The following is a 22,256-nucleotide window of genomic DNA, read 5'->3' as shown; positions in this document are numbered from 1 at the left end:
CAGCCACTATGAACTGAAGGATCATAAGGAACACATAAAAATATTGAGTTATCCCTGTGATAAATGCTAGGAGGTGGTGTCGTGGGTGGGTTAGGTACAATTGGATCAGGGCAGCCTTCCCTGAGGAAGTGACACTTGGACTAATGAATATCAAATGTGGGAAGAGATTTCTAGTAGAAGGGACAGCCCATGGGAGAGTACCCTATGAGGAAGGCAGACCTACGGATGAGAAGAGAGGGCTTATGTGTGCTAGAGAAGGCTAGAGGGCCCAGGCCATGATGGACTGATGTGGACTTGGAAGAGCTTTCAAACAGGGAGTGTGGAAGGCACCAAAGGGGAAAGAACAGCTGGGTGGGGTGCAGGAAGGAGGTCACGTCAGCCATCCAAACGAACAATGAGGGTAGTTTGGAGGTGGGGGTAAAGAAAGTGGTCAGGGCTGGAGACAGAAGTATCAAAGGGAGTGGGCTTAGGGATGGTGGCAAGGTTGGGGGCAGGGATGGCCTTGGAGCTTCTGGCATGGGTGGTGGAATAGTTACTGGTTATACAACCCAACAGAGAGGAAGGTCAAGTTTAGAGAGGAAATTCCAGGTTGAGTGTAGATGGGCTACAAGATCCTAAGGATGTGTTGAGAGAGGTGGGAGTCTCTGTTTTGAATCTCAGAGTAGAACATGCTGCATGGGCTGGAAAGATAGATTTTAGAGTCGTCAGCTTCTGGAGTGGCGAGCGCAGGCGTGTGAGGGGATGAGCTCAGCTAGGAATTGGTAATGAATGGGAGGCCCACTGTGCCTCAAAGAACTAGGGCAAGTCTGCAAAGACAGAGGGGTGAAACCGTAGGGGTGGGTGGAATACTCAAGGAGGCAGGGATGGATGGATAAGCCACATCACAAGGGGACATCTCAAGGCCATGGAGCAGCAACATTATCTAAGGCTTCTGGGAGGTCAGATGAGACAAGATGGGAAAGTGTATCAGTTCTGACACGGAAGCCATTATGCAGAAGGCTGCTTGCTTGGGTGGAGCTGTTTGCCTCACTCCAGATTCACGAGTCTGGCAAGGGAGTGGAAAGAGCAAAGAGATGGGAGAACTTGTAGCTTTCCTCAGGCTTTGGCTGCATGAAGGAGCCTGGGTAGAGCGGACTTCCTCCTCTTTGCTGCTGTGTGTCAGGATCGACTGTGGCCCTTTGCTCTTAGGCTCCAGCCTCTCAGCAGAGCTGGAGCTGAGATGCAGGGAGGGAATTGTCCTCAAAGGACACCCAGACTTTCCTAGGGCATGGATCTACTTCCTCCACTTCATTTTCTACTTATGCCTACCTGCTTTTTTCTATTCTTTTTTGGGGGAGGGGGCTCAAGGCAGGGTTTCTCTGCATGGCTTTGGAGCCTGTTCTGGAACTCGCTCTGTAAACTAAACTAGCCTCGAACTCACAGAGATCTGCCTGCCTCTGTCTCCTGAGTGCTGGGATTAAAGGCGAGTGTCATCACCACCAATTTATTCTTTTTTTAAAAGATTTTTAAAATCATGCATGTGTGTTCATGTGCATGCATGCGTGTGCGCATGCGTGTGCACATGTGTGTGCACATGTGAGTGCAGGCAGAGTTGGTGCCCGAAGACATTGGAGGCAGCTCACCTGGAGCTGGAGTCACAAGCAGTTGTGCTGGAATGCAAACTCAGATGCTCTGCAAGAGTTGAGTTCTCTCTCTAGCCCTGCCCTGCTCTTTCTGTTCTTATCCTCTTCATTACAGTTTTCTCTTTTCTATTTACTTATTTTTATTATATGTACATTGGTGTTTTGCCTGCATGTATATCTGTGTGAGGGTGTTGAATCCCCTGGAACTGGAACTACAGACAGTTGCGAGCTGCCGTGTGGGTGCTGGGAATTGAACCCTGGTCCTCCAGAAGAGCAGTCAGTGCTCTTCCCACGGAGCCATCTTTCCAGCCCCTCATTTCATTGTTCTGATCATTAGCTTTATTCTGTAGTGTTTACAAAGTGTCCTTTGGTATACCTATTAGTCAGGTTGGAAGTCTGGAGAATAGGATTTATCTAAAATCTACTTCCATCCACTTGGCTCTTATATTCAGGAAGTGAGGTCTGGGGAGCAGGGGTGATGATTGTCCCTGTGCTATCTTTGGTCTAGCCTGGCTGGGCTCCTGGGCAGTGCCATCTGCAAACAGGTCGGGGTTGTTGGCTGCAGGCAGCTGGAGATCCAGCAGGAATCTTCCAACATCCACTCAAATATTTCATTCCTCGCAGGCTTCTTAGGAGCTCCCTGGGAACAAATCTTAGGGTTGTCCCTTCTTGAACGCTGAGTCATATCCCCTCACTCTGGTTTCCGGTCACTGGGTTTGCACAGTTTGTCCCCATTGAATTTTGTCTTGTTAGATTCAGTTCAGCGTTCCAGCTTGGCGATCCTTCAGGGAGCTCTGCACCCTGCCTTGGCTTGGAATTTTTGCAGCTTCATCAAGCTTGGTAAACCGATTTTCTTTTTCTTTCTTTCAAAATACAAAGTTGCTAATGACCTGGGGTCTGTCTTGGAGGCTGTCCATACCCCTCTTACCTTTGGCTTCCCCTTTTCCCCACACGGATGGACTATGATATGCTGAGAGGCCTCCCCTGGGAAGCTGCCATATACTGCACATGGTCAACACAACACTAGCAATGCTGGCCGTGTGACCACTTTGATCCTGAAGTAATTGCTTTTAAATCTGCGGTCTGCCAGCCTGTGTTCGCATCCCGTGGATAGAAGTCGTTCCTGGGAGGAATTCGCCTGTTCTCCACTCAGTTTGCCTACCACCTCCACGTTTCGGTTTTGGTTGTTTTTTGAAACAGGGTCTCATTTTGAAGCCTTGGCTGACCTGGAACTCAATCTGTAAACCAGGCTGACCACAAGCTCACAGATATCCACCCACCTCTGTCCCCACAGTGCTGGGATCAAAGCCGTGCGCCACCATGCCCTGCTTTCAGGTGGCCTTTGCCGCTGTGCTCCTCAATGTTGTAGGTACCCGTATCTTATGCTTCAGATGATGAAGGGGCTATGGGGTGGCAGTTATTGAGTGCTACACGCATGCCAGGCCCAGTTGTGGCAGTTGGTGAGGCTGGGTGCCCCATGAGCTGGGTGCGCAGAGTGCTGGGGCTCACCCAGTTCTCTACTCTTCAGCATCTTCGCAGCTGTCTGGGTCAGGGCTTGCTGCAAGCACCGCCCCTAGTCTCTGGCCTGCTGGAAGTTTCACCTCCAGCACCCTCTTCCACTGCAGCTTTTCTTTGTACAGCTGCCAACAGGGGGCACCCTGATAGCCCCATCAGAACCAGGCCAGAGGAGAGGTTTAGAAAGACATTCCAGAAGAAAAGAATCACACCGTCCCTGTGCTTTGTGTTCCAGAGCCCAGCAAAGGCCTTGCTGGCACATAGAAGGGGCTAAAAAAAAAGTATGAATAAATTGTTATTCTTTTTTTCCCTAAGAGAACACTATCATAAAGAACTAAAACTCTCTCTCTCTCTCTCTCTCTCTCTCTCTCTCTCTCTCTCTCTCTCTCTCTCTCTCTCTTTCTCTGCAATCAATAGGAACTTTATGTTTAAAAAACCCAAATGTTAGTTGGGTGTGGTGGTGCATACCTTTAATTCCAGCACTTAAGAGTCAGAGACAGATGGATCTCTGGGAGTTTGAGACCAGCCTGGTCTACAGAGTGAGCAGTAGAAAAATCCAACAGGCACAACGGCAGCATGCGTTTAATCCCAGTACTTGGGAGGCAAAGGCATGCAGATCTTTCTGAGTTCAAGACTAGCCAGGCGGCGTCTCCATTGGGAGGGGAGCAAAGCCTCACACTGGCCTGGAATTTGCCAAGTAGGCAGGGCAGAACTGACCGGAAAGTCCTAGGGATCTGCCTGTGCCAACCTTTTCAGCTCCGGGATTGTAAATTTGTGCCACCACGTCTGGTTTCTTTTTTAAAAAGTCTGGGTTTTGTCAGCATGTGGTGGCACACACATTTAACCCCAGCACTCGGGAGGCAGAGGCAGATGGATATCTGTAAGTTCGAGGCCAGCCTGGTCTACAAGAGCTAGTTCCAGGACAGGCTCCAAAGCTACCAAAAACCAAAAACCAACCAAACAAACAAAAAAACTGTGTTTTCGGGATTCAACTCAGGTTCCTATGCCTGCAAAGCAAACACTTTTGTACCAGGCCTTTTCTTTTGGGCCACCAACCAGCTCCCAAATCATGACCCAGAGACTTAATATTAATTATGAATGCTCGGCCTAGCTTAGGCTCATTTCTGACTAGCTCTTTTAAATTAATCTGTTTCTCTTCATCTACCTTTTGCCTTGGGGCTTTTTATCTTACTTTCTGTATGTCTGCTTTCACTGTTACTCCTGTCTGGCTGGCTGGTGGCTGCCTGACTTCTTGCCACAGGCATGTCCCTGTCTTTCTCCTCATTCTTGTCTCTCTCCTTCTCCTTTGATTTTTCTTCCTTTCTTCCTTTCTTTCTCTTCCTCTCTTTCTCTTTCTTTCTTTCTTTCTTTCTTTCTTTCTTTCTTTCTTTCTTTCTTTCTTTCTTTTTTTGAGACAGGGTTTCTCTATAGCTTTGGAGCCTGTCCTGGAACTCGCTCTGTAGACCAGGCTGGCTTCAAACTCACGGAGATCCGCCTGCCTCTGCCTCTGCCTCTGCCTCCTGGGTGCTGGGATTAAAGGCGGGTGCCACCACCGCCCAGCAGCCATCGTCTGTCTAGCTGGAGGATTCAATGTTTTTAGTCCTCCCACCACGCAATGATGGGATTAAAGGTGTGCGCCACCATCTCCCACCCAGCCTCCTCCTTCCTTTAGAGCCTAGATTTTTTTCCTACTTATTCTCTCTGCCCACCAGTCTGGCCTATCCTTTCTCTGCCTAACTATTGACCGTTCAGCTCATTATTAGACCAATCAGGTGTCTTAGGCAGGCAAGGTGAAACAAATGCAACACATCTTTACATCATTAAACAAATGCAGCATAAACAAAGGTAACACACTTTTACACTGTTGAAGTAATATTCTGCAGCATAAGCAAATGTAACACATCTTTGCTCAGTTAAGATAATATTTCACAACACACTTTCTTGACTTAGAGCACTTTGTCCCCAGCCTTTGCTTTGTTTGTTTGTTTGACACAGGCTCTCATGCAGCCCCAGACTAGTCTCAAGTTTACTGTGTAGCCAAGGAAGACTTTTAACTCCTGATCTTCCTCCTCCATCTCCCAAGTTCTAGGATTACAGGAGTGTGCCACCATAACCCCGCCTTACTGGACTCTATACCACATTCTCTACATGCGTGGTGTGCTGCCTGGGTGGAGCTCTTATGGCATAATTGCTTTACATTGGCATGGATACCGTACAGGTTGGTTATTTTTAAAAACACCAGCCAGAACAGCCTCACTTGCCACCTGCAAAATATCAGTAGCCACGCTCTGGAAAGCACAGATCTCTTTTGAAGTCCTGACCAGTTTTCCTACATGAGATACTGACGGGGAAGTTGGCAGCTCAGATGTTCAGGGGACTTCTGGCATGGAGTGCCACAGTACCAGGTCTGTAACAAAGCGGGTTCTTCACCTCTCTAGGACACATTCTTGCCAGTAGCTTCGCTTGCTGTTGTTGTTGTTTTATTTTATTTTCCTGACATAGGGTTTCTCTCTGAAGTCCTGGCCTGAACTTATTCTGTGCATTAAGCTGGCCTCAAACTCCCAGAGATCCCTCTGCTTCTGCCTCCCAAAAGCGGGCTCTGTGCCAGTGGCTTTGTAACCGGTTGTTTCCTGAGTGCTTTACAACAGGGGATATGCTCTGTATGAGCCGTGCTCCAGAGACTTCCTTACTTACCCTCTTTGGCTGGAGGTTGGCAAGCTAGAGGAGAGACTGGCATGCAAGAATGACAGCAGCTGCTGGGGAGGACCGTGTGTCGACTGGCAGAATAAACAAAGCTTTAACTAAATGTTCTTCTCCTTTTTATTTTTTAACAGCAGTGCCTTTTCCTGTAGCCCTGGCTGGCTTGGAACTCACTATGTAGTCCAGAATGGCAACAGACCCAAAGCAATCCTCCTGCCTCAGCCTCCTGAGTGCTGGCGTGGTAAGTGTGTGTCATCAAGCCCAGCTTTAGTGTCCTTTTATAAAGACATAGTCCTTACATTAGGTCTGTGTCTCAAGACTTAATTGCCTCCCTATATCATTACTTTGGGGGCTCGGATTTTAACATATGAGTTTTGAGGGTACACGAACTGTTGGTCCATAGCAAACTCCAGGGTGCCAGCCTCAGACCCACACTGTCCTCCTCTGTCTTTCTGTAACTACTCCTTCACAGCTCAGCCTGTGTACTGCTTCTCTAAATCGGTTGGTTTCCATCAGACCAGTTCCTCTCCCTTCAGCGTCAGTGCTCGGAGCTGCATGCGATTCCTGTCTATGTGCTGTGGGTCTGGGCAGGTCCCCAACCTCTCTAGGCCTCCAACTCTTCACGTTAGTGTAGGGATAATAACGTCCTTCCTCTTGTTGTCCTTGGGCACACTAGATAAGGTAATGGGAGGGAAGCAGGAAGCACTCTCTGCTGTAAACACATTTTCTCATTAAACTGTAGATCTGGAACCTGCCAGCTGCCAGGCCCATGGTGTGTCAGTGAGCAGCCAGGCCTGTGAAGAGCCTCGTTCTCCCTCTGATTCTGTTTGTATTGCAGGAACAGATTAGGGAGCCACACCGGAAGCTGATGGGGGTGTTTGAACATTCCCTGTCTGTCTGGGCAGGAGCGACAGAAAAGCACAGACAGACAGGCCTGATGTCTTTTCTATTTAACTCGTGTGTGTGTGTGTGTGTGTGTGTGTGTGCGCGCGCACGCGCGCGCATGTGCTCATGTAGAGAAGAGAGAAGGCTGAAGAACAGAGTAAGATTTTGAGTGTGCTTCTCTCTCCCTTAGTCACTTGAGACAGGGTGTCTCACCGTGTCACCTATTTTCATAACTTAACACAAGCTATAATCACTTGGGAAAAGAGAACATCAGTTGAGAGAATATTCCTACCAGATTTGCTAGTGGGCAGCCCTGGGGTACGTTTTACTGATTAGTGATCAATGGGGAGGTGCCACCCCAGGGTAAATGGTCCCAGGGGAATATAACAAAGCAGTCTGAGCAAGTCATGAAGATCAAGCCAGTAAGCAGCACTCCTTCATGGCTTCTGCATCAATTCCTAGATCCAAGATGTTTAGGTGGAAGCTCTGCCTCAGTACCCACCCCTCCCTCTCTAAGCCCCACTCCTCAGAAACCAAGGGGTGGCTCCTCCCCCTGAGATGCTCAAGATCATGGCTACAGGGTGTTTAAGATCCAGATCTGCCATGTGATTTCTCTCCTGTTTTTCCAAGAGTCACCCAGGAGTTGCTTTGCTCTGTTAATTACAACCTGAAATTGGGAGCTGGAGAGATGGCTCAGTGGTTAAGAACACTGTCTGCTCTTCCAGGGGATTCTGGGTTCAATTCCCAGCACCCACATAGCAGCTCATAACTATCTCATGACTCCAGTTTCAGCGGTACTGCCACCCGCACACAGACATACATATAGCCAAAACACAAATGCACATGAAATAAAAATTATTATTATTATTTTTTTAAAAAAATAACTGGCCTTATTAATTCAGCTTATTGCATTGATGGAGAAACCCACAACTGGAGATTTTCAAAATACTTACCACAGGTTCCTGTGTTGAGTTCCTGCCCTGACTTCCCTGGACGTGGACTACGAAGTAGGAGCTAAGACAAACCCTTTCCTCTCCAAGTTGCCTTTTTGTTTGTAGTGCTTTATCACAGCAATGGAAACCCTAGCGAGACACTCACTGCCCCTGCGCCCCAGCGATCCTCCTGGCTCTGCTCCAAACAGACCTGTGTGGAACCATGTCTTGCTTTCTGTGTGGATTCTCAGAATTTGAACTCAGGTCCCCAAGCTTGCATGGCAAGCTTTCTACCCATGGGGCCTCCTCTCCAGTCCATGGTCTGAGATCTAAAAGCTACTTATGGCTGAGTAACTGTGACCGATGTGACCCTGTCCATGCCACAGCGTATTCCTCTAAAGCAGGCAGTAGTGCTGTTCTGTAGCTATGGAGAGGATGATCCTTAGGTGACTCTCCACAGCAGGCTTCGGGAGCCATCTCCTTCAGTACAGTGAGCACAGCAGAGCCTCTGTGCTGCACGGAGGCAGTCTTCTAACAGAAGGAAGGATGACGGTCAGAACAAGGGGTGACTAGCCGGGCAGTGGTGGCGCACGCCTTTAACCTCAGCACTTGGGAGGCAGAGGCAGGTGGATCCAGGACAGGCCTCAAAGCTCCACAGAGAAACCTTGTCTTGAAAAACAAAACAAAAAGAAGGAGAAGGAGAAGGAGAGGAGGAGGAGGAGGAGGAAGGAGGGAGGAGGAGGGAGAAGGAAGAGGAGGGAGAAGGAAGAGGAGAAAGGAATAAGGGATTGTAGGGATTGTTCTGTTGGAAGTTCCACCCCAGCCCCTGGCATCCATATACCCAGAGTCTGGAATAGTCTGGTAAAAGCTCTACCTCAATCTCCCCTCCCCATCCCTTCCTTCCCCAAACCCTGCCTCATCTCCAAAAGCCCACCGAATGATGACCTGTCCCCCAGAGAAGCTCAAGACACTCCCTCAGGAGTTTTCTGCCCACCAGAAAACAGACACATAGTTTTCGGGTCTCTTCTTTTTCCCTTTCCTCTCTGGGGGGCTGGGAAATCATCTGGGAACGTTGTATCCATTAAACCTGGGCTTTTTCTAATTTGGTTTGATTTGGTCTGATTTGGATTGCTGCGTCGGTGGGGAGGCTGTCGGGGTACAGAAACTTTTCAGAAATAACTGTGTATATGTGGCAGGTGGGATGATGTTTCACAAGTAGAGAGGAAACCAGATAAAGGGATCCCAGGACAGATGGCTACTGGGACAGAGCTTAGGGAAAGGCTTCTCTAAGAATGGAGTGCGTGACTGGAGACCTGGAGGTAGGAACTGAGAAAAGACAAAGCTGCCTCGGTGAGATGGAAGTCTCAGTCAGTCACAGCGCCTCCCACCATGCCTGACTATCTGCATTAGCTCTCAGGACTCACATGGTGAAAAGAGAGGACCCATTCCTGCAGACGTCCTCTGACATCCACGTGTGTGCCGTGGCACCCATGGATTACCCCAAATAGAAAATACGTGAAATGAGATTTTTTAAAAAAGAGGCTGGGTGTGGTGGTGGCACACCTTTGATTCCAGCACTCTGGAAGCAGAAACAGAAGAACTCTGTGAGTTTGAGGCCAGCCTGGTCTACATAGAGAGTTCCAGCCTAGCCAGGGTTACACAATGAGAACCAGCCTATATATAACAACTCTGTAAACACAGTATACATATAAACAAATAACATTTAAAAATAGACAAAAACATTTCACACTAAGGGAGTAACAGTGCAAGGCCCTGGGGTTGGCGTGTGGTTGAGTTCTTCAAGGACACCCGTGAGAGGAAGTAGGAGTAGCCTCAGGAAGAGGGAAAGCAATTCCGGGAAGCGGATCACGGGATTACGTGTCTGTGGCTGAGATAAGAACTTTGTATTTTACACACAGGTGTAAGGGCCAGAGAATTTGGAGCACTCTATGACTGGAGGCATCGGGGTGCACAAGAGTCACTTGGTTGGGTCTTGAATTAATTACTGTCCCTTCCGAAAGTTCTTGGTGAGTCCATGGAGTATCAAATGGACGTTGCCTTGCCTAAGCACTGTCTTTGCTCCTAGCTCCAGAGTGAAGTCCAGAACTCTGGAAATTTCACCTTTGGGTGCTAGTCCCTTCCCTGAATGTCCTCACTGCTCCTCACCCTGTTCCTTTGACTGGGGTAGTGTGTCCTCCCCAAATCACACGATCTTTCCTCCCCTAAGTTTGCTCCTCCCCAACTCTGGGACATTTGGCTGGGTCTGGCATCTCAGACACACCTCTCTGAACCCATGATGCCTAGACAGATGTGCAGGGTGCTTTTGGGATAAGCTGCTCCTGAGGGAACTGACCCTACCCCTAACTCTCAGCTCAGCCCAGTTGTAACGAATCCTTCAAAAGCAGCTTTCACCAGGAACCTCTGTAAACACAAAAGGGGATTGGCAGGTGACTGTGGTGGTTTGACTAAAAATGGCCCCATAGGCTTTTATATTTGAATGCTTAGTCATCAAGGAGTGGCACTACTTGAAAAGGATTAGGAGGTGTGGCCTTGTTGGAGGAAGCATCATTGGGGTGGGCTTTGAGGTTTTCAAAAGCCTAAGCCAGGCCCAGCGGCTCTCTTCCTGCTGTCAGTGAATCTGAATGTAGAACTCTCAGCTTCTTCTCCAGCACCGTGTTTGCCTGCATGCTGCCATGTTCCCCACCATGAAGATAATGGACTAGACCTCTGAAACTGTAGGCCAGTCCCGATTAAATGTTTTAAGAGTTGCAGCGGTCTCGGTGTCCCCTCACAGCAATAGAACACTGATGAAGAGAGATAGTCTGAGGAGTGGTGTCCATACAGCCCAGCATTTTCCTGGCCATGTAGATATGGGAGTGTGAGGTTACCTCAAACTGGTTCCCTCTCTGAGAGTGGAATTCATAGCACCTACACTTGGCTATCTAAAGCCCAGCTAAAAATGGTGAGTGTAAATAAGCCCCAGTAATGAATATGGACTCCTGAGACTCAGCTTCTTCACCCGCCTCCCTGGGGTGGTGGGGCAGGACTGCTGAGATGCTCTGAAAATGCAGAATCCATGCTAGTTTATTCCCATCCAGGCCAGTGAAGACAGGCACAGGGTCGGAGTCCACCCTGTGGGTACAGCCAACCTGCTCTGCACCCTATGGGTACTGCCCAGCTTACTCTGCACCCTGTGAGTACTGCCCAGCTTACTCTGCACCCTGTGGGTACTGCCCAGCTTACTCTGCACCCTGTGGGTACAGCCAGCCTGCTCTGCACCCTGTGGGCACTGCCAGCCTGCTCTGCCCATGATCTTAGGCTGGAGGCAGCCTTTCCAGGTCATGTGTCCCTAGCTGGGCTGCAGCCAGGTCCCAGCGGCAGATGTTGCCCTGAAGAAGCCTGGCTTCTTGCAGGACTCTTGGGCCAGCCTGGCCTGGCAATGAATCCCAGCTGGGTTTCAGCAAGGTCAAAAAGACCTTCCCAGAACCACTGCCTAGAACTCTGGGAGGAGCTTGGGACTCTGACAAACACTTTAAGCTCTTTGGTAGGTAATGTTGGATATCTGCTTTAACCAGTCAGTTCCCAAACTGTGCTCTGGTCCCTTCTTGGCCCCTCCCGCTAAGGGTAGCTGGCCTTCTACCACTCAGATAAGGGTTGAAACCTCAGTCTGTCTGTTAGTTCCTTGGAGCAGTTTTGCTACACTTTTATGGCAAGGATGAATACAAGTGTCCTTGACTGGTACATTTGGAACTGTTGAGTTTTTGGAAAAGCTGATTAAAGGAATAAGTAACAGTAAATGATGTTGCTGTTATGCTTGAAATGCAAACCAGTTTCAGCCCTATTGATTTCTTTGGGAACAAATGGAGCTTGAAGTAAATTTTGTGTTTAAGTTTTCCCACCAGAAGAAACATTATGTGAAGGACTGTAGCAACAGCTGGGCAGTTAAGAGCCCTGTCTGCTTTTGCCGAACCCCAGTTCAGCATCTGCATGCTGGCTTACAACGGTCTGTAACTCCAGTTCCAGAGGATCTGACATCCTCTTCTGACCTCCATGGGTACCACACACATGTGGTGTACACACACACACATGTAGGTGCAACATTCATATACATAAAATACAAATAAATCCTTTAAAAATTATGTGACAACAGAAAGCATCTTGTGAGCAAACCACAGCCCCAGAGGGACACACAGAACGGATACACCCCGGGTGTCTACCAGATGCCTAGGTCTGCTGAGACTTCCACACCTAGTTTGATCTTTCCACCTGACTTCCGGTAACTCACTTCACAAAAGCCCACTTCCTCAATCAAACTTCAGGTTTTTTTCTATGGTTATAATTGTTAAAATGTTATAATTTTAGTACCGTTTATGTATTTCTTTACCATTTAACATATAAAATAGCTCCCAGTTGTGTTAGGTTCTTACCACTTGACACTTTGTTATTATAGTCTGTAACTAGGTCATATGGTCATCCTGGTTTTAGTTATTCTAGAAACTGCTATCCTGTTTTCTCCAGCACTGTACCTTTTTTTTGTTTGGTTGTTTTTTTTTTTTTTTTTTTTTTTGAGACAGGCTTTCTCTGTGCAGCAACTCTAGCTGTCCTGGAACTAGCTCTGTAGACCAGGCTGGCCTTGAACTCACAGAAATCTGTCTGCCTCTGCCTCCCGAGTGCTGAGATCTAAGGTGTGTGGCACCACCACCCCACTGTACCATTTTTAGGTTTTGTGCACAAGGACTCCAGTTTCTCCACATCCTCACCAAATCATTAGTTTCTGTTTTCTCATTTTTTACTTTGTGTGCACAGGGTCTCACACCCAGGGCCTGAAACACACTAAGCAAGAGTTTTACTATTGCCCTGTACTCCAAGCCCCTTTTTGGTTTCTTTAAAAAATTTTATTTTATGTGTATGAGTGTTTTGTCTGACTGTATGTGTATGTATATTCGCATACCTGGTGCTTGTGGATACCAGAGGAGGGCATTGATTTCCCGGAGCTGGAGTTACTGATGGGTGTGAGCTGTTGTGGGGGTGCTGGGAACTGAACACAGGTCCTCTGCAAGAGCAACAAATACTCTTAGCCTCTGAGCCTGTTGTCCCATCCCCCTGAGACTGTACCTTAAAAAAATTTAAAGCTAAATTTGGTTCTTGTTATTGTTTTTTTTCTTGTTTTGTTTTTTGAGAAGGGGTTTCTCTGTGTAACCAGGCTGGACTCAAGCTCACATAGGTCCACTTACCTCTGCTGCCTGAGTGCTGGGTTTAAAAGCGTGGGCCACCACACTCACCTGATTCTTGTTATTGTTATATAATCTAATTCTTGATGGAATTTTTCATATTCGTTCTACTCTCTTCTGCTTCCACTTGTGTTTTTCCTTAATAATCATGTCTGAACTAAAGACCTTGTTGTTTTCTCTCCATTTCTGAAATGAAATCACCTTGAGGTCTGTTTCTTTTGTTTGACTTTCTCTTTTGGTTGTTAGACAGTCTTATATTTTGAAATACTTAGTAACTTTAACAAAATTACAGATAATGTGTTCTAGGCGTTATCTTCTTTTAGAAGGAATTCACTTTACCCATTGCCAGACACAGGGTGAGAACTGACTTCCAATAAGCACTGGAGCAGAGATGGGTAGAGCCTGGGTTGTGGTTTTGGCTACTTCACACCTGCTTCTAGTAGGAACCCTCCAGGTTTCTAGATAAGAGCCTATGTCTTACTAGGGCTTTCTTCCCCTGAGATTCCCAAGTGGGAATTCTTGTCAACTCAGGCAACTTCTGACAATCATACAGATGCACCTGTTCCCTCCCAGCTGAGAGGTCTCTCTTTGCATGTGCTTTGTGCATTCTTGCTGCACCATGCATGTTTACATGGTTACAGCTGTTTTACAGCATTTGGAGTGGCAGTTGGGCTCAGATCAGTTTATTCTCCATATTTGTGAGGGCGCTGAAGGGATTTAAGTGGGTAATAATTATCTGGCCATTCTTCAGATTTCTCAGCCGTGTAAGGATAGACTGGAGGCTGCCGTGGTGACAATCACATGACGTGAGAGAAGGGCCATCTCAGAGACATATTCAAAAGACAGAACTTAACTCCCCCGAAGTCCTGGTGACAGTTGGGATCAAGAAGCGGGTTTGACCCTGATGTTAGAGTTATCTCAGGAAGTTGCTGGATGAGAGTGAACAGCTAGCCAGAGTGGGTTGAGAGAGAACAGATGCCCAAGAGCCTTGAGGTTAGACGTGGCAGTGGTGAGGATGGAGATGTGGCTGATGAAGCAGATCCAGAGGGAATGATGCCTTCAGGGAGAAGCATCATTCTGATTTTGAAGAGATGGGGGTTGAGAAGTTGGAGTTGGGGGAAGGTTCTGTGCATTTGGGCCATTCAGAAAGGTCTCAATGTCCTGTGAAGCCTGCAGCACCTGTGGAGTGACTGGGTGCCTGAACAGGCACCTGGGACCTAGGAAAGTAGCATCTGGACCCCAGTAGAGAAGGGGCCAATTTGGGAGCCTGCAGGGCCGATGCCTTATTTCCACCAAGTCTCTTTACTTCTAATCTGCTCCTGTCCCTGAGTGCAAGTCCTCCTCGCCCACATCACTTCTTGGTCCTTACCAGTTTTTCTGCCTCTGCTCAAACCATTTTAGAGCCATTGCTGCTTGCACAATATACTTCAGACTTTGGGGCTTCCGGTCTACGGTAGGTTACCTCAACTTTGACTCCCTTGCTCAATCTGTTCCTCTCCCGCACATCCTCTCCTTGCTCCACGTGCTTTCTACATACGTGACTCTGTGCAACTCACCATGGCCTTTGGTATTACTCCCCTCACTCCTGAGACACCACCCACTGATGCTGATGGTCGGTCACTTGTCCCATGGCAGGCTAATGCTGTGTTAACTTACTCATTCAATCCATGGTTGACACTGTGGTGTACTAGGTTCTATACTACATGCTGGGTTATGTGTAAAATTCAGACCTGCTCTGAAGGTGCTTCCAACCAAGAGATGCAGAGCAGTAGCCCTGGTGGGCCAGAGGCAGTGCATGGGAGACCTGAGCTGGCCTCAAGGAGCTGGAGTTTAGAGCTAAGCCCTTACTGTGTTTTGCAACTGGTACCAATGATAATGTTGCTCTGAGGGTCAGGCATAGAATGAAGAGATGAACATTTTTCCCCCACAAATGCTGGTGTTGTTTAATCTTAAAAACAAGAAGATTTAATTATTACTTATGAAATTAAGTATTTTTGATTGAAAGTTACTTCCTTTGGCCCTAGTACAGTTAACCTTGTCATGCTTTCCCATATAATCCCCTTGGGCACATATATGGGCTGATCAAGTTGGATTACTCTCTATGGGGGCATGGGCAATTCTTGGAGACACAGAGAAGAGCATGACTTGGTCCTTCTTATAGCTTGAACAATGCCTGTGTTTTTCCTGTGTTTAAATAAGAGGGGTCTTGGTTTTTCTTGACCCATTATGGTGACAGACTGGCCTGGTCTGCTGCCAGTGTTTTGTGAAATTGTTTAAGCAGAACATCAAGGCTTCTATCTGTGAGGGCCAGACCGGCTCCTAGCAACCCCCATGTCTCTATCTGGGAGTGCCAGGACAGCTCCTAGTGGCACTGAAACCTTGCAGATAGGACAGGCCAGATCCCAGGTGTTGGAAAATGCTTCTCTTTTTCAACCATGGTGATCTCACAGTTACGATCCCACTTAACTACATGTACCAACTTGAGAACTTTCTAAAAAATATTTCATGTGCTGTGTGTGTTTATGTGCAGGCATGTCCATGCCATGTTGTGTGTATGAAGGTCAAGGGACAAACTTGGGTGTCAGTCTTTATCTTGGGTCTCTTTGTTAGCTGCTCCGCACTCCAGGCTAGCTGGCCCGCAAGCTTATACAGATTCTCATCTCTGTTTCCTATCTCAGTGTAGCGGGACTAGAAATACAGATGCACGCTACCATGCCCAACTTTACTCAGGTCCCGGGGCATGTACCATGCATAGCAAGCCTTTTCCCTACTGAGCTATCTTTACAGCCCAATATGAACACTTCTGCTTGCTCAAGTGCGTAGGTTACCATCAGGAGCTCGGTTCTGTTTTGCTTTCATTTCCCTGTGGGTAGAAACCTCTGCTCTTCTGGCCCTTACACTCAGCCCCATACGTTTGAGACACTATTTGCTCATAGTACCTCAATAGCTCCCTTGTGCTCTTGCTGAGCCCCTCCCCTCTCTCTGTGGGGCGGGGTTTGAGACAAAGAGTCTGGAACTTGTTTGTAGACCTGGCCTCATAATTGCACCTCACAAGAGCTGAGATTAAAGGCATTTGCCATCACTGCCCAGTGAGTACCCTCAACTACAGGACACTTTTAAACCTGCGTTTGGCCTTTACCCCCAGGCCGTAGCTGTTCCCAGAAAGCTCCTTCCCCAACTAAGTTTTCCTGGGATTTTGAGGCAACACTGCCCTTGCTTTGCTTGTGATGATCCCTGGGGCTACTCTCATCTTGCTGGATGTTTTAACAATGTGAATGGTCTCTTTTCTCTGGATCTGTGAGCTGGTATCAAGAGTAGGGCTTTGTTATTGTGGTGCTGGGGATCCAAGCCCTTGTACCCATTAAGCAAGTTCTTACTGGGCAAGTTCTCAGCCATTAAGTGATAACCCCAGGGCTTCCGTTGGTTCCCTCTAGCCAGCATGTTTACAGGACTTGCCACGGTGCTCTAGATGAGGAACTGGGTCTGCTCGAAGGAATGGCAGAAGTGGTCTTGTCACTTTGGTGTGTACCAAATGACTAAGGTTAAGAGTTAAAGTAAGGGGGCTGGAGAGATGGCTCAGAGGTTAAGAGCATTGCCTGCTCTTCCAAAGGTCCTGAGTTCAATTCCCAGCAACCACATGGTGGCTCACAACCATCTGTAATGGGGTCTGGTGCCCTCTTCTGGCCTGCAGGCATACACACAGACAGAATACTGTATACGTAATAAACAAATACTTTAAAAAAAAAGTTAAAGGCAGACTTCAGGACGGGTTCTTAGCAGCAACGTCTCTACCCCCAGCAGAAGGGCTATAAAAACTGCCCATTGAGGAGAAAGTTCAGTTTGTCTGAGGTCAGGGCTAGCAGTAAGAGTAGCAAGGCAGCTGGGACAGCCAGTGGCAGTTGGCAGAGCCTGGGTGCCAGGATGAGGAATACTGGCTTCACCCTGATGGGACCAGGTAGAGGGGTCTTAGGTAGGTGGGCTGTGGGATCCACGGCTCACATCTAGCAGTCTGGTTTGTAGACATAATAAGGTCTAGATGATGCCAAGGAGGCTGGGTGGGGGAAGAATGAGACAGAACAGAAGAGAGGATAGCCACTTCTGGCCTGAGGAGATAATACAGAAGCCTCATGTTTTGGGGAGGGTGCTTGTGGCTTGGCATAGGCCACAGCCGAGGTACCTGTGGGCCCTGGGTGGCATGTGGAATACTAGTCCCCACATACACATGAGGAATAATGCCAGTTAACTAAGCACATCCATAAACTACCAGGAAGCACTGGCCCAGGCTGGCTCTCGTGCCAATCAGGATGCAGACTCCTAGGAAAGGTACTTAGAAGGATCAAAGCTGCCCTGACCTTGGGGTTTCAGGAGGCCAGGGGCTTGGACTGAGTTGACAGCTAGTTGTCAGGGAGCCTTCTGTGGGGAGAGAGGGCTCATTCTGCTTGTGTACAGCCGGATTCCAGGGACTTGGATAGATGAGAGCTCCAAAGATAAGTGGCAAGAAGAGCAAGGGAGGGAAGAACAGGCAGGCCCGAGGAACCGGCACCAAAAGGCAGTGCCATGGTACCAGAGGCCAAGGAGTGACCTAGGCTGCTGGCGCTGGGACAGAGACATAAGGTGCTCACAGAGCCACTGCTGCAGTGTGCCATCCTCAGACAGTAGAGTGGCATGCACAGCCAGTGCACTCCAAATCCTGTGACCTGGCACTATCCTGCATGCCTCAGGAACCCTGTCCTCAGCTCAGATTCCAGTACACCTTAAAATGAGGCTGGCGAGATGGCAGGGGGAGGAAGGGTGATGTATCAAGGGTTAGGTCCTGTCATTACCCTCTGTGGTCAGTGCCTGCATCAAACTCATCACCAGTCAGGGCGGGGCAGTGCTGAAGCCCCTCTATAGCCCACAAAAGAAGCGGCAGAGAGAAGAGACAAGGAGAAGCAGAGAGGAGGAGGTACCCTTTATTGGATTTTAATGATGGCAGCTTGAGAGAAGGGCTCCTCCCTGAAACATGCCATCCTTTCTGCTCCCAGGGCTCAGCACGAGAATGAAACCCCACCCTGCATGGCCCTCAGAAGGCAAGGTGTGGAGGGTATGGGGGTACTCTATGCCAGGGGAGCTGGGACAGGAGGAAAGACGTGCACCCTCACCTCTTAGAGTGATCCTTCTCCCCTGGGACCTGGTATTGATCCCAGACCCTAGGATGGACTGGCAGACAGGGCTCATGCAACAATGAATGGACAGAAGGTGGCACAGAAACGCAGCCCCGTCACCCCTTGATAAGGGTAAGAGGGCTAAAAAGGGCCATGCTGTGGCCACACAGGGTCCGTACGTTAAGTATTTGCAGTGTACATACACGAGGGTGAGGGGGGCTCCCTCTGCTTCAGGCTGTGCCTGGGGAATCAGAGAGAGGGAAGCACAGATGGCGTTATCATGCCAGGGGCATGGGTCTCAGCCAACCATGCCACTTGAGCTGGGCTTCTACTACTCCTTGGCACGGCCAATGATGGTGAGAATGTATAGGAAGATGTTGATGATGTCCGTGTACAGGTTCAGAGCCGCAAACACATACTCCTCTGGGCTCAGTGAAAGCTGCTTGTTCCCCAGGAGCAGTTGAGTGTCCACTGCCAAGAACTAGGGGGTAAAGACATAGTTGGTATTAAACCGCATAATTACTCACTCAGTAGCCCCGTGAAAGCCTCCCAGCACCCCCACTTACGCAGGTGAAGAGCAGAGCACCCAGAGAGGCATACACAATCTCCAGGATGCGGTTCCGGATGAAGATGCAGAGTATGGCAAAGATGAAGAGCACCACCACACTTACCAGGAGCACACCCATGCACGAGGTAAAGTCATAGCGGGTCTAGAAGGGAGGGCAGGAGGTGAGAGACTGTGGGTGCGGAGGGCCCCCGAGGCTACAGTCCTGTCTTAGGTGCCCCTTACCTGCATGGAGAAGATGACCACCGTGAAGCAGACAGCCGTGGTGATGCCCACTGCCATGATGACTGCCTCTGTGTTGTAAAAGCTGGCTATCATGCCCACCATGTAGGACAAGCTGACGGTCAGGATTGACTGCAGAAGAGGGTCACAGGGGGTGGTGGGTGTGTGGAGATGTTCCTGGTCCAACCCCTGTGCACCTCCCTTTCCTGTTCCACAGGCCTAGGGGTACTGGGCTCAGGTGTGGGAGTTACCAGAGCAACAAGATTCCAGGGATGCTTTCGCCGGAAGTCCCCACAACAGCTGAGGACAATGAGGGAGATGAAGAAGATGGCGTAGGAGACATAATAGGTCCAGACATTCTCTCGGACAAAGCCCTTCACCTCCCCAACAAAAGTGAAAACGGCCACGGTCGACAGGGTCACGGACAGCTGCAGGGTCAGCACCAGAAACACCTGTGGAGGGAGCAAGTCAGAGCCCTACCTCAGCAGCCTCCCCGTGACGCCTCCCAGCCCACACACCGGCCAGGCGCAACCTTTCTGATGAAGGCCTGCCGAATGTTCTTGTCCCAGTTGACAGCGGAGAAGTCCTGGTTGTCATAGTAGGATGGAGGTCCTTCTTCCTGATAGTTCCCGTGCTGTGGAGCTAGGGGCACAGAGGCTGGGTCAGAGTCCCACGAGGGTAGCTGAGTTCCCGCCCCTGCCCCACTTTTCCCTACACTTACAGGCAGGGTCCTGGAAGGGTGGTGGCTGTCCATAGGGGTTAGGGGGGAAGGGGCTCTGTGGGTATGGCCCCTGTGGGTATGGCCCCTGTGGGTAGCCTCCTTGAGGGTAGGGTCCCTGAGGGTAGCCACCTTGTGGGTAGGGACTGGGCCCATGGGGATACCCTGGCTGACCATAGGGAGAGGGCTGGAAAGGAGGCTGTGGGTATGGGGCCCCAGGGTAGGGAGGCTGAACATAGGGAGACATAGGGGGTTGGGGCCCCACAGGATATCCAGGGTTTGGGGGAGGATAGCTGTCCCCAGATACCAAGAAACTCTTTTCATGGGACATGGCCTCGGGTTCTGCGGCTGCCCCTAGAGGAGAAAAAAGGAACAGTTACCTCTGGGAGACTGGAACCACTGACAGCCCCACCTGCTCAAAACCCAGGAAGAAAAAAAAAAGAAGCTGGACCATGACCTTTGTACGAGGCTTTAGGAAGCCTCAGAACAAGGAGGCGGGGAGCGTTGGGTGGGGCTTGGGGGAGACCGATGTGGACCCTGTAGAAGGGGCTGCTCTAGACCGATCTAGGGGTGGGGGATGGGAGAAAGAGTGATGGCTGTCAGCCTCGGCTTGGAGCTTGGGAGATGCCTTCTGACCGCTGCGAGTCTTTCGGGTTAGAGCTCAGCAACTAAGGGTCTGGGGTGCGGCGCAGTGGCTAGAGAGGCGTGGGGGTGTGCCCTGGCCCTCCCTCTCCTATCCCGCCTATTAAGCAGCTTGAAGGGGCCAGCGCAAGCGGCTATTTCTATCCCAGGAAATCCCCAGGCCATCTGTGACCAGCCGGAACCCTGACCCTCCTCCTAAGCACAGGGCCGAATGTCCCTAGCTCCCGGAGCTCAGTGCAGGCCTGTATAGGCTGCTAAGGTGTCTGCTAGTAGGGTACGCCAGGAACAGCGGGGTGCGGGGGTGTGTGGGGGATGGAAGCGACCAGAGGGCGTTCAAGGGAACAAAGCGGGGAATGGGGACGACGGGGGAGGGGGCGGTGGCCACAGAACGCGTCCGGAGGGCCGGTGGGCCCTCCCACTGGGTTGGGGGGGTCGCTGGCCCTCGAGTCTGGGCGGCTGCAGAGTGCCACCCCCTCCCTCCTGCTCAGGGCCGCCGTAGCTCCCCACCCCCAATGATGCCACCAGTCTGGGCAAGCGGGCAGCGAGTCCTGGCCGAACCAACTGACCCGAGGCGGCCGCACTCAGTAACAACGCAGGGAGGGGATGGCCGACTGGCAGGGGGCTACGGCGGTGACAAGCTCTTGGGTTTGGTTGGGGGACTCACCGCTGCCGGGGAGCCAGAGGCCGGTGCTTACGGTGCCCGCTGCGCAGTCGCGCGCGGTGATGGCCGGTGCGTCCGCACCTGCACCCGCTGGGCGGCCGGATTACTTGGGCCTGCGCCTGCGGCTGGGGAGACGCAGAGGAGCCTTGTGACTGGGCGGGCCTTGTGATGGGGCGGGGCCTTGTGACGGGGAGGGGCGGGGCCTTGTGATAGGGCGGATGTTGTGACCGGTCAGGGTGCATTTACGCCCACCTAAACTGCTCTGCCCAGCCTGACTAGCAGTTTACCGTTGTCCATAGTCCAGGTCAGAGCCCTGCACCCTGCGCTTTCTGACCGGGGTTGGAGTCTGGTGTGGGGAACTAACGACTTCCAGAGGCATGGTTCTGCTATGGCATATGTGGTTCTCTGTTCAGGGAGTTAATTCCCAAACGCAGGATTTACTGAAGCTTCCAAGGACTCCGGCGATCCCTTCTTGGCTTTGCTGTTTTGAGACAAGGTCTCTGTAACCACAGCTGGCTTTGAACTCACTATGTAACAGGCTGGCCTCAAACTTGTGGCAATCCTCCTGCCTCAGCCTTCCTACTAGTGTGATTACAGGCATGATTCACTACACCCAGACCATTATTCGCTTTAAAACACAGAATTCACTTTCCCTTTCAGTCCACACCTATTCCAGACTAAGAGACATAACCATTTAATTGTTCCATTCTTTCCATACCCAGCCTCTGGTCACTTGTCTCATATCCTCAAAAGGAGCTTGTCAGGCCAGGAGGTGGTGGCACATGCCTGTAAACCCGGCTTTCTGGAAACAGAGGCAGAGGATCTCTGTGAGTTTGAGGCCAGCCTGGTCTATGGAGTGAGCTGCAGGACAGCCAGGGCTACACAGAAAAACCCAGTCTTGAAAAAAACCAGAAAATAATAAACTTATCCAGGGGCTGGAGAGATGGCTCAGAGGTTAAAAGCATTGACTGCTCTTCCAGAGGTCATGAGTTCAACTCCCAGCAACCACATGGTGCCTCACAACCATCTGTAATGAGATCTGGTGCCCTCTTCTGGCATTCAGGCAAACATGTAGACAGAACACTATATATAATAAATTAAATTAAAAAAATAACTTATCAGAACTCTGGTGCGTGGGGGGGGGGTTCTGAAAAAAAATCCCACTAGGTGGCCCCCTGGTCCTCTGTGGCTTAGGACATTCTATGCTTCTTTGGTTCTTATTTTCTGGTCTTTCTGAGGCTTTTCGGTGAGATTGGGGATGGGTTCTCCCCTGTGTCCAGAGAGCACTAACAGCTGGATCTAGTGAAGATAAGCCCTGTGCTTTTTCACATCCTCCAGATAAACACGCTCACCGTTGTTGATTACAAATTCTAGTTGCATTCCGTTGCTGTGAACACCGGGACAGAAAGTGGCACAGGG

At 49.9% G+C, this 22,256-nt stretch overlaps 1 protein-coding gene across 1 annotated transcript; it reads right to left on the bottom strand.

Moving 5' to 3' along the window:
* Positions 1 to 17,821: 17,821 nt before the first annotated feature.
* Grina (glutamate ionotropic receptor NMDA type subunit associated protein 1) lies at positions 17,822 to 20,995 on the bottom strand. Its single transcript, XM_038343381.2, has 7 exons — positions 20,841 to 20,995; positions 19,538 to 19,888; positions 19,349 to 19,458; positions 19,068 to 19,268; positions 18,820 to 18,948; positions 18,596 to 18,739; positions 17,822 to 18,510 (listed from the first exon to the last, which is right to left on the bottom strand). The coding sequence occupies exons 2-7, from the start codon at positions 19,863 to 19,865 to the stop codon at positions 18,361 to 18,363; spliced, it is 1,062 nt and encodes a 353-aa protein (XP_038199309.1). The 5' UTR covers positions 19,866 to 19,888; positions 20,841 to 20,995; the 3' UTR covers positions 17,822 to 18,360.
* Positions 20,996 to 22,256: the final 1,261 nt, after the last annotated feature.

Source organism: Arvicola amphibius, chromosome 9 (assembly GCF_903992535.2).
Source record: "Arvicola amphibius chromosome 9, mArvAmp1.2, whole genome shotgun sequence".
Lineage (NCBI taxonomy): Eukaryota > Metazoa > Chordata > Mammalia > Rodentia > Cricetidae > Arvicola > Arvicola amphibius.
Note: the sequence above shows the minus strand (reverse complement) of the source record. Positions and strands in the feature narration are given on the sequence as shown.